At 43.5% G+C, this 12,406-nt stretch overlaps 1 protein-coding gene across 5 annotated transcripts in view; it reads right to left on the bottom strand.

The window, feature by feature from the left end:
- Window positions 1–2,324: 2,324 nt before the first annotated feature.
- SRPK3 (SRSF protein kinase 3) overlaps window positions 2,325–12,406 on the bottom strand; it is a 26,173-nt gene continuing 16,091 nt past the window's right edge. For 4 of the 5 annotated variants that reach the window (XM_069986489.1, XM_069986486.1, XM_069986487.1 and 1 more), the window contains 11 exons: window positions 12,178–12,265; window positions 11,959–12,065; window positions 11,430–11,595; window positions 10,829–10,860; window positions 8,369–8,588; window positions 7,793–8,050; window positions 7,604–7,704; window positions 7,345–7,452; window positions 5,773–5,842; window positions 5,115–5,207; window positions 2,325–3,617 (listed from right to left, as the gene is read on the bottom strand). In XM_069986489.1, coding sequence (XP_069842590.1) covers window positions 3,433–3,617; window positions 5,115–5,207; window positions 5,773–5,842; window positions 7,345–7,452; window positions 7,604–7,704; window positions 7,793–8,050; window positions 8,369–8,588; window positions 10,829–10,860; window positions 11,430–11,595; window positions 11,959–12,065; window positions 12,178–12,265 — 1,428 coding nt within the window. In that variant the 3' untranslated portion in view covers window positions 2,325–3,432. The remainder of the gene's footprint in view (window positions 3,618–5,114; window positions 5,208–5,772; window positions 5,843–7,344; window positions 7,453–7,603; window positions 7,705–7,792; window positions 8,051–8,368; window positions 8,589–10,828; window positions 10,861–11,429; window positions 11,596–11,958; window positions 12,066–12,177; window positions 12,266–12,406) is intronic. The other variant, XM_069986488.1, reaches the window with a different exon arrangement.

Below are 12,406 nucleotides of genomic sequence, written 5' to 3'. Positions count from 1 at the left end.
TTGTCATAGTGACATCTGTTCTGTACAGCTCCCGTGAAGGTTGTCACACAGCTTTTCCAGACCCCCAACTGAACCATATACCTAATGTACTTTCTGAACCGTTCCTATAAATACAAGCCATGACCACATAATGTTAGACAATGTCCCCCATAACCAGCACCAGCCATGCATCCCTTCTTAGCAGAGTGCCCCCTTATGAAACAAAACATAGACTTTCATAACATTACTAGTTGATACTACTTACGCAGGAGTCTGGGAAAACTGGGTCACAGACCTTATGGGAGCTTTAAAGGCAATGACAAAGTTTACTGGCATATGTTTAGATTTTAGGTGGACAGGTCACTCGCTGCGTCCATTGTACGTGAGTGAAAAGCTCTGCAACCATCAGCATATGCATCGCACAATATAAACCTCTGTATTTATTAAAGCAAAGAATGGTATTTCCCAACATAAAAATAGAACATCTTCTATAGATTCTTCCAAACCAAAAATAGAACTGTCCCTATATCACACTGGGAGGTGGAAGACGCGTTTCCTGAAAAGCTGTCTCCGTCCATGAACAGCTTGGGCCACCAATGGCCTTGCTTATTCTGAGGTCTTGTATTCATGCACAGAGTTGCTTTAATGGATTTACATAGTTAATGCCAAGTGATCTCCAGTCTGCGCTCACCATGCCCTGGAAGCCACATGCTGGGAGTTTTAGTTTCCCAACAGCTGGAGAGCAACAGATTTTAGAATGCTTCTACAGAATTAGAGAAAAATAACCTCAGAAATGAACATGGAATCTAGATAGTGTGCAAGGTAAACTACAGCGCTCCAACAGGTTGTTAGTAGTACTGCAAAATAATACCTTCAATGAATGTAGACTTCATGACAGAATGAGTAACAGAGCATTACGTGTTCTCTAATTTCCCAATACAGTCACAGCTTTTTTTCTAGAATTTGAAGACTGTTGCACAAGTGGAGCCATGAAGGGGAATATAGCATAAGGAATCTATGTGCACAGCCATATTGTGCCATAATATTTATGTAATAAACATTGTAACATCCCCATCCTCCAACCGCAGTCCCTAATTCTGTAAAATCTAACATCGTAATAAATGTTAGATTACATTTTATAGTCTGTTAACCATTTTGGTTACCCTATTTTCTCTTTAATGCAATATATTGCAGTACCACAAACAACCTGTTGGAGTGCTGTGATCTATCACTGTCTTATTCAAATGTTTAGGCCCACCTTTACATGCTCTATTACAATAACCTTATTTTATGCCAAGTTCCCTCACCAAAGGTATATGTGCTATGGAGGCAAAACTGGGAGTGATGAGAGCTTGAGCAAGGCTACATAACACAATAGGCCCTCAGAGGGTATGATTTCTCCTTGTAGACAATGCCAGCAGGCATAGGGAGCCTTATAGGTATTGGTTTCTGTAAAGATGTTCTACTAGAAGGAACTGTACAGTTCTGATACCTCAAAGTCTTTATAGCCTATTAGATGGATCTAATTCAGTTCCATGTAAAGACTTTACACCAACTACAAATACTGTACAGCCATATAAAGATGGTTCGAGGGGATTGTCCCACAAATATTCATTTTTTTGTCTAGATATTACTGATACTCTAGTGCGCGACATCATTCGACAACGGCAGACATCATTCCACCTCCTGTATAAAAGAAGATCCAGATAATAGGACTAGGTTATTGGGCACATGTGACCACTGGCCTTGGACTTATAATTATGCGATAACCCCTTACGTTTTCTAGTCTATATTGGAGAACCCCTTTAACTTGTGATTATGATATGTATACATGATGGGGGAGATTTATCAAACATGGTGTAAAGTGAAACTGGCTCAGTTGCCCCTAGCAACCAATCAGATTCCACCTTTCATTTTCCAAAAAGTCTGTGAGGAATGAAAGGTGGAATCTGATTGGTTGCTAGGGGCAACTGAGACAGTTTCACTGTACACCATGTTTGATAAATCTCCCCCATTGGATGTGCATTCTCAGAGAGATAACAGCAGGGGGCGCCATAACGGCAGACACATGAGCATAACGGTTTAATGATTCTAACTGAAACGTTTTTCCTTATCTAACAATGAATTATTATTTATTTGTGGTAAAACCCTTTAAGACTTTGGAACGGCCTTCACAGAGACCCAAAGTCCCACAAAGTGCCACTGTTGTTAAAACTTTCAAAATCTAAATCAACAGGCTATGGGATATAAGGCAAGTTTGCAATTTACATTCATTTTTTCCCCCCCAGGTTTTTGTATCCAGGTTCTTACTCCTGAAGGCAGATTTTTAGTCTTGTGATTGTTGAAAAAAAAAAAAAAAAAATACTAAACGCATGGAGTCCCATCCAATACAGAGTGTCACGGCTCAATCAAATGATTTATGCCTTCTCTGTAAGATTGCAGATAACCGGGAGCTCCTGTTTTCTTTTTTTTCCAAAGTCTAAACACAGGAAGTGACGTATTTCCCACGATAAAAAAAAATGTAAATTGCAAACTTGCTATCGCATCTACTGTTGATTTAGGTTTTAAAAGTTGTAACTACAGTGTCACAGTGGGACTTCAAACATATTGGCCCACATGTACTAACGTGTCTCCAGAATAGTGTCCAAAAAGTGGTGCCCGGAACGTTTTTCCAAATTTATTATGCGTTTTAGACAATTTAGAGACATTTTTTTCAGCCGGCCCCAAAAGAGGGGGTGACCTCTGTAAAGTAGCCTAAGGTGCAACACTGGGCAGCAAAAAAAGGTGCCAAAATCTAACTTAAAAAAAAACCTGACGTATATAAACCATTCCTCGGGGCCTCCAAGCAATTCTTGTAGCCAGAGAGTTATAGCAGAGTACTGACTGATGGGTGGCCCTTTAGAATGTGAAAAACACAGCACATAAACTAATTGTGAATAGCTTAGAACATGTGATTTGGCAAGGGGCCCAAACATTTGCATAAGACTCTACACAGTGTTACAGCCGACCGATTAATATCACTGATGCATAGCATAGTTACTTATTTCTCATGACTGGATAGGCTACTATTAGTTATCATTAGCTTCATTTCTCCTATCACTGGGATCTACTGATGGAACTGAGGCATAAGGCACAATGTGTCTTACTCCACAGCGAGTTCATACTTATATCTTCATGTGCAGGTGATGGGTAACCTTTCATAATGACTACAGCACTCTTAATAGGAGCCATTCCACAACTTTGGAAAGTAAAAGAACCCTTATAATACCAGGCAATGCTGGTGTCCAGGGTGAGAGATTGGTGGCAGATTCATGTGTTTAGGCTCGTACTGATAGACCTGTACCCACTAACCATTAGTCATATCAAAACGTCATCTGTAGAATCAGGTCCTTTACATGACAGATGCCCACTGGACGTGCCAAGGCCTCCCAAACAGCAGACACGTAGCTAGGGTTAGGAGTTAAGCCAGGGGTGCTGCAGGCACTGTGCGGCTGTGGCCCTCTTTTCCGGAATAAACTCCAACATGGGCATCAGAAAGTCTGAAAACTGTGTGGCTTCTTCTAGTGACCACTCATACTTCTCCACCAGGACCTCAAACAGGCCCCAGTGCTTCAGGTTTTGTATGTGCCGAAGTTCCCCTGTAAAATGGAAAGAAAGTAGAGTTAGGGGTGCGTTCAGACGTAACGGATCCACAGCGGATTTCTCGCTGTAATTTGCAGCGAGATCTACTGCGGATCTCTGTACACTCTATGGGCAGACAAACTTGCAGCGGGATAAACATCCCGCTGTGAGAATGTCTGCAGCCCGCCCCGTTAACCCCGCTGCCGGAGCATATACATCACCTTCTCCCCGCTCCGGCTTGCTGCAGGGCTCCCGACACATCCTGCTTAGCCAATCAGTGCGCTGCCAAGCCGAAGCGCACTGATTGGCTGAGCGGGATGTAAAGAGCCCCGAAGCAAGCCGGAGCGGGGAGAAGGTGATGTATACGCTCTGGCGGCCGGGGGTTAACGGGGCGGGCTGCAGACATTCTCACAGCGGGATGTCCATCCCGCTGCGAGATTGTCTGCCCATACAGTGTACAGGGCAGGGATCCCCAGCGGATCTCACTGCAAATATGCAGCAAGAAATCCGCTGCAGATCCGTTGCGTGTGAACGCACCCTAAGGCTGGGTTCACACTATGTATATTTGAGGCTGTATTTGGTCCTCATGTCAGGTCCTCATAGCAACCAAAACCAGGAGTGGATTGAAAACACAGAAAGGATCTGTTCACACAATGTTGAAATTGAGTGGATGGCCGCCATATAACAGTAAATAACGGCCATTATTTCAATACCACAGCCGTTGTTTTAAAATAACAGCAAATATTTGCCATTAAATGATGGCCATCCACTCAATTACAACATTATGTGAACAGAGCCTTTCTGTGTTTTCAATCCACTCCTGGTTTTGGTTGCTATACAGCCTCACAAATACAGCCTCAAATATACATAGTGTGAACCCAGCCTTAAAGGGGTTCTTGGCTTTGGACGATCTGTATTTGATAGAAGCTTTATAAGCTGAGCACACAGCGTCCACCTGCTGGGATCGTAGCAATCAATTGTAATCCTGGGGAAACCTGGTAGTAGCACCACCTCAGGGAAACAGAAGCATTACACTATTGTTATTCAAACCAATTGACTGTCTGTGTAATGCAGGACAGGACCGATCCTCCAGAGCAACTCTCATTCATTGTCTGTGTCTGGTATTGCAGCTAAGCACCATTTATGTGACTAGGGCTTAAAAGGGGAAGTCCGGCGTCAGCCATTTTTCTTCAAAAGAGCCAGGGAGGAGGTGGCTGCACATAACATGCACCTACTTCCCCAGCTCCAGTGCAGGGATCCACTTCCTGGTCTGAGTGGGCCTGATACATCACGACCCGGGTCCCCACTCAGATCAGTAAGTGGCCGGGGGACCAGTAAATGGAGTGGAGGACAGTGGACCCCTGTGCTGGAGCCAGGGAGGTAGGTGCACCTCCTCTTCAGCTCTTTTGAAAAAAATGGCCAGACTTCTCCTTTAAATACAATTCCAGCCCTAACCATACATCAGTATGTGAGCCCCATAAACTGTAGCTGTCAACTACATGTCTGTCACTTACCTCTTCTTGTGAAGTACTCTCGAGAGTATCGGCCTGACAGTGCAAAATGTGGCGGGATGTCTCCTAGAAGCTCAATGATGTGTGCTATGTGATCTGGAACAGGAGAGAGGTGACATTTGTAAAGTAGTCGTTATTTCCAGCCCCTTCATACTCCTCAGCCTTGTACACAGATTTTCACTTATCACTTATGTCACTTATTTCCTCCATAAAGTTTATAATCTGTAACAGACATGTCCATTTTCATAGGAAGCCATTTAATCTATTAGTATGTATTTGTAGTGTGGGAGGAAACCGGATGCATCCACATCTAAGACTCCAGTGCAGCAAGGCTGACTACCCTGCAGTCATATGTAGCATTGCTTAGACTGCTCCATTCCATGGGGATATCATGTTACAGGAGACTACAGGTAAACTCAAAGTGATCAAGTTGCAGTCCTGAAGAGCTCGGCAAAGCTGCTATATCATATGGTATCTAACCAAAATGCCCATTAAAAACAAGAAAAACTCTTAAACCAAGTTACTATGGTGTGTACAGATATCATCAATGTCTATAGGCAATAACCTGGAATGTTATTTGTGTAATTCTCCATCCTCCTTATAATGGCTCAGCAAGTTATATTATATAATACATACATAGATATTCTGGGTGGCAGCATACCTTCATCACGTGTGTAATCTTCTCCTGAATGAGGCTCAAAGAGATAATCTCCTGTTGCCAGCTCAAAGGCCTATGGGAGGAACACATGACAGTATCTAAGGTAAATGATGAACATAATCTACCATTACTCTTACTATCAGTGGCGGATTTAACGTACACTGGGCCCCAGTCTGTCTATCAAAGGTGCTTAAACACACTGACACGGAGTGCCCTCTGTGCATGGCCCCCTGTGTAGGTCTGCCTATAGTAGATGGTCCCCTGTGTAGATCCTCTTATAGTAGATGGTCCCCTATGTAGATCCTCTTATAGTAGATAGTCCCCTGTGTAGGTCTGCCTATAGTACATGGCCTTCAGTGCAGCCCCTACAATAGATGGCCTCCTGTGTAATATCCCCTTTAGTCCATAACCTTGCCTCCCACACATTCCCCCATTGCTGCAGGTTTACCCGCGCTGTCCTCCCCTGTTCTCTATTCTGGCACAGCCACCTGTCAGGAGCGGTTCTCGTGCGGGCAGTGTTTGTAACACACACTGCCTGTACCGGAAAAGAGAACAGGGCAGAGAAGCGCCAGGAGACCTGCAGCAATAAGGGAGCATGTGGAAATTGAGTTTTGTTCTTAGTGCGCTTACTTCGGACAGCCCTGCAGCTGCACGTGAGTTGGGGGCCCACCGGATGACTGTCCAAGTGTTTTACAGCTGCAGAGAGATCAGATATGTGTAGGTTGGATGGTCATGGCCCCCCACCCAGGAGCCTCGAACGGCTGCCCAAACTGCCCAAATTATAATTCGCCACTGCTTACTATACTGGGTAGGCCAAATGTTAGAAGCCACCCAAATAAACATTGGGTGGTTGGATATTCCAACTAAAAGTGCACAGTAAATACGTTGCATTACTTACTGTGTACTAATCCTGAGTTCCAGCCTAAATAATAGCCCAGAGCTTCATTTACAATTCTGCTGGTTGTCACTAGGAATGGTCAACAGGCTTGTTGTGAGAGACACCCCTAAAGGTGGGTTCACATGTGCAACATTGGTCAGTATTTCTAGCCAAAACCAAAAGATGGACCCAAAACACAGAAAAAAATGCACACCTTTCCATTATGGGTTTTCTTTGTTTCAGTTCCACTCCTGGCAATGGCTAAAAATACTGAACAACATCCTATGTGTCATCCCAGCCTTTCATACTGTGTTTTGCAGCATCACTTTTCTGCATCCACTGGTATAGCTCCAAATGGATATGTCGTTTTTATCCAGAGGTTACATTTCACCTTTTGGCCCCTCTCGCTCTCTCTTTTATTTTTTTTTATTTTTTTTCGATGAGCCTATGGAGCAAATCCATCCTGCCTGAATCCACTTACATCATGTTACGTTACAGTACCTGATTTAATGAAAACAAACTGTGCAGACACTGACCAAGCAGGGAATGCTCAGATAACTCTGAAGCTAGAAAAACTGTAAATTCCCTGAAAATGTCCTGTATACTGTTCATATCAGTACTAATGTACAGATTTTACCAATGCTAATAATATAATATCTTGACGCATAAGCATTTTAAATGCTTGGGTGAAAACCCACCATGCAAGCAGTGCTCCAAATATCAGCAGGGGTTCCATATCCGGCACCGATTAAAACCTCCAAGGCACGATATTGCCGCGTCTGAATGTCATCAGTAAAGTGTTTGTGCTGCAAAAAGACAACATTGCCCTTGTTAATGTGACCGATATACACCATACACATAACTTGTATACTCTCCACCCAGAATGCGTTGCAAAAAGACAACATCGTCCTAGTTAATGCGACCGATATACACCATACACATAACTGGTATACTCACCACCCAGCATGCGTTGCCCAAGTCTGCAATTTTTACTGATATTTTATCTGCATTTTGTGGGTCCAGAGGGTTAACTAGGAAATCTGCAGCTTTGATGGACACTGTAAATGTAGGAAGGGAACCATTTTTGTCTGTTTCTCTCTCTTTTGCACTAAAGTGAAGGTAAAGCTATGTCTGTGCGGTACTTACAGTTTGGAGACAAGAGGCCTCCTCTTTCTCGTCCTCCAGAGAATCCAGATATGGCAGAGCCTGAGGTGGCGGAGAAGGCAGAGCTGGAGAAACCAGACGTGTGTGTATCTGGACTGATGTCCCGGGGGGCGCTGTTGTACCCATTGCAGTTTTCATACAGGCTGGAGGACTGAGGACTCTGGGCGAGATACGTGGTTCCTCCACTGCCTAGGGAGGAGTCTGCACCTTCGCTGTCCGCAGGGACAGAAGGGATAGGATCTGAGAAGGTAGTAAAGACAAAATATGTTCTAGGTTTGTTCCAATATCGATATATGATTGCTTTTTATATAAATATTTCTGGATTATCAGATACTAGATTAGAGAATTTTCATTGCCCCCGTCACCTCCAAAAACTCCCTAAACTACAGTTATACGTAAAAAATTCAAAAGAAGTCAATTCCAGTTCTTGTGTTGCTGCCATATAACAGGGGAATGCAAGTGAAAAAAAGATTAAAAATAAAAATTACAGCTTTGTATCTCTCCTCCAAAACTCCTTCCTGCACATATAATACACTGGTGTAAGCAGCAGATACTCACTCTCCCCGCTGCCAGCCGCTTCATGGCTCGCTTGGGAACCCCACAACTGCTCATTGTCTCCCTGCTGACCCTCGGCTAGAATGGGCATACCTAGACAGCCATTGCCAGTCCCCAGCTCCTCCATGTTGTGGATGTCCCTTAGTCGTTCTTCTAGAAGTTTCTGTTGACGCTTCTGTTGCCTTTTTAACTTCTTCTTCTTGTTTTTAGAGACTTTCCCATTCTAAGGTAAAGAAGCAGAATAAGAGACCAAGTTAATCAGAGAAAACACATAGTGGAAAATGTACGAAATGGGTCCTGATAGGCCTTAACTTTGCCTTAGTATGGTCCTGTTAACAGCTAATAAAGTGTAAAACACCCTTTTATATCACCATAGTCCTTTTTATCACCATTGCTGAGATATAAGCCTCAATCTTAATAGGCTCAAGTGCCCAGGAGGCCTTTCCCATTGTAGGGGAGACCAGGGTTACTCAGCCCTGCTCCTCTGCACCCTCTTGCTTACACCTCCCTGCTTCAGATTGACAATCACTAGGTTGCCTTCTCATTTACTCCTCTTCATCATATAAAAGAATAGATAACAGCATGCATGCAGCGCTTCTGTAAAGCCCCTATTACACAGGGCGATGTGGACAGCAAGTGAGTGGCAACCTGTCAGGGCAGCGTTTGCTTGTTCCTCAATCTCCCTGCCCGCTGGCGCGCTATTACCCGCGCTGACAGCCAGCAAGGAGGGATGGGTAAGACCCGGGGAGACAGCGGCGGTCTGCTGCCGCCGCTCCTATTAAGTGGAGCAACGGCAGCAGATTGATAAAGTTTCAGCCTGTTAAAAGACAACGATCATCCGACATTGCGAATACGGACGATAATCGGGCCTTAAGATTTGAATGGATATGAGTAAAGGTGGGGACAACCTAGTGGTATAGGGGTATGCAAGTGCACACAGGAGAGATGAGGCGGCTAACCCAAGGCTTTTGTTGTGCTGGAAAACATTTCCTGGGAACTTGGGTCTTATTTACATATGTCTTATATAGATATCAGAAGTCCTATCTGCCTATTTTATTTGTTTTATCCCTCTTCAGCTGCGGACAAGTCCACTTTAAGGACAGGACCAGAACAAAGGATCAGGACAAACACCAACCCTACTGGTTATAAAAGAGAAGGGCAAGAGCCCCCAGAGACATGTACTATTACATAGTGCCCATTGATATCTAGGGTCTACCATTTAATACATGGTCATGCCTGGTCGTCCGGAATGATAAGCACATATCTCAGTTTGTCATATGAACAGGGATTGTCCTCACTACACCACAGCATGCGTCAGATTCATTATTAGAATAAAACAAAGAAAGATATAACATTAGGAAAGAAGAGTAAAATTCCTTTAATCCGGCATCCTACGGTCCACAAATGCAATCTGGCAACTCCATTACACGATTATGGCTCCACAGAGCTCTCCTGAATAGCAGACCTTAATAAACGGGGTTGTCCCGGAATCACAACCTATGACCTATTTAGAGCGTCTGATTGACAATCAGAAGTACTTCATAATACAACCCTTGTGATGCCGGATTAAAAGATTTTAGTGAAGAGCACATACAGAGTGTACTCCAAATAGTCACGCACAGCAACCCACAAGTCACGGATGTCACAGACTGAGGAGCCTTTTTATGTCCATTTATCTCTGTGTCGCAGTTATCTCTTGCTGCAGCAACCAAAGTGTTGTCACCTCTATACAGCACCTTAATGTCAAGCTCACATTTGGAGCATTGCATACATAGCAATTCTATAAAATACTGTAATTATTGCAAACAGGAGTGGAACCAATACATCGAAGAGAAAATAATGGAGAGATTTGCACCTTTTTCAGCAAAAAAATACCACCCATCCTTAGACGTCAACAGGGGGCGCTACCAGTACTATGGAACTGTATTTTATTCACATACGTATTCAGTACATGTATGTGACAGTGTCAAAAGCATAAGGGAGTTAGGCCCGGCTCACATACGGTATATTTCTAGATAGGATACAACAAGATGTGTTACCCCCGTCCCCTCCCACAACTCAGCAGCTTAAACACTAAAATAACTTCTCCCTTTCCACTAAGGGAAAGGGAGGTGCACGGTTATCAGCCAGGCCCAGAAATATTTGAATAAAATAATAAAATATAAATTATAAAATAAATTTATATAAATAATAAGTACAATTGTGATTTTATGGTATTAAAGAGCACATGGAGACTCTGTATATCCCTTGTGGAAGAGAAATTACAGACTAAAGGCATCAAAGAGCCATTTTTTTGCATGCCTCAATGTTCCTATGATCGGAGCATGGAGCAGACAGTGTTGTCCTGTGGATGATGTATACAGCACTTCTGCTGGTTATTGTGCAGCTATCTGTCCATAAAAAGGTTGTGCAGTCTGTGATAAACTGGAGAGACCTTTGTGGAGGCTTATCCTAGGCACTTACCAAGTTGTGATGTGTAGGAGGTGCGGAGCTGACTGATTATACCCAGCGGATAGGACAGGAGAGCAGAAAGGAACAGGAATTAAGAAAACACAAAGAGAGACACCTTAGCCTATAGTGCTTAGGAGAATAACATTTAATACCTTGTTACCGCTGAAAATGGGAATACAGAATATAGTGTCAGTTAGTCTATGTGAGAGTGAGACATGGTGGAGATACAACACAGCTCTGTGCAGTTAGTATTAGGGTGCAGACTGTGTCGGAGGGATGTGATTTACAGTGAAGCTTTGGAGTCACTATAGAAGAGACAGGAGGGAATTTCTTAAACAGAAAGTTAAATATACTGAATATGGGCAAGGTAGTCAATCACACTTTATTAAAAGTCTATGGGACGGCTGGAGATAGCACTTCCATAGAGTTTAAATGGAGCTTCTCTCTCTCTGATGATCTGTCGTCCGAACACTCAGATACCTACTGATCAAAACTTTTGACAGGTCTCTACAAAGTTATTTTTTGTTTTTTTTTTACACTTTAATACCAATTTTCTAAAGTGTCTCCAAAGGCTTCAGAGTAATAGAAGGAAACCACAGAGCAGAATACTCACCAGCAGACCCAGAGGGTGCAGGTTCTCCAGACTGCTGCCAAATAGTGGCCTCAGCAGCCAGACGCCTGATGTACCCCTCCCCCACACACATCAGTATGTTTTCTGGCTTAATATCGGTATGGATTATTTTACATTTGGTATGGAGATAATCCAAGCCTTGTAATACCTGTGTGGATTACCAAAAAGAAGAAACAAAGTTAATGGAGCCCCCACCAAAAAGTCACATAGATACTTAGTCAGCCAAGTTGGACAATTTCTGTCTCTCCTATGTTTATAGGGGTCCTTCCTACTCTCCCCTATCAGATCCTGCTGGGAGAGAGGAGAATCAAGCAAGTTGGATTTAAACTGGAACAATTCTTTTGTTCTCTGGAGGATAAGCTGCTGCCAGACAGCTTACCTTCCTCTTCCTATTGACAAAACATGCACACTTAGCTATGCCGAGCATGCATGTACTGTATATGGGGGGAGATAGCTCTCAGCAAAAAAAAGACTTTACAGACACATATAAATATAATGAATCGGAACATACCTGACGTATGATGGTCTTTACACAAGGTAAGGGGAGTCCTTCATAGTTGGATTTGATGATCCACTTCAGTAACTGGTGTCCGAGCACCTCCAGTACCATGCAGACATCTGACATGGTTAAGGTAATACACCCGAAAACAATCCACCCTCCAAAACTACAACATAAAACAGCTACATGGCTCTATTATGTAACCCACAAGCTCTCCTCTTAGAAGGATACGGACACCATTCACACCGGATATCTTGAAGTCATCAATAAGCTGCACAATCATCTCTCGCTTGGGGTCGCTCGGGTCACTGTCTCTAACCTGACAAGACAGTGGAGAAGGTGGCACAGTGACTTACTGCTATGTCATGTGAGGTGAGGGATAAGACTGTAATAAGCGAGTCAGGACTGAACTAGAGCAGGGCACGTCAGGTCACAATGTATCAGTGACAGCCCATGACAG

Source organism: Dendropsophus ebraccatus, chromosome 10 (genome assembly GCF_027789765.1).
Source record: "Dendropsophus ebraccatus isolate aDenEbr1 chromosome 10, aDenEbr1.pat, whole genome shotgun sequence".
NCBI classification, from domain to species: domain Eukaryota; kingdom Metazoa; phylum Chordata; class Amphibia; order Anura; family Hylidae; genus Dendropsophus; species Dendropsophus ebraccatus.
The sequence above is the reverse complement of the archived record's forward strand: the minus strand, read 5'-3'. Positions and strand labels throughout refer to the sequence as shown.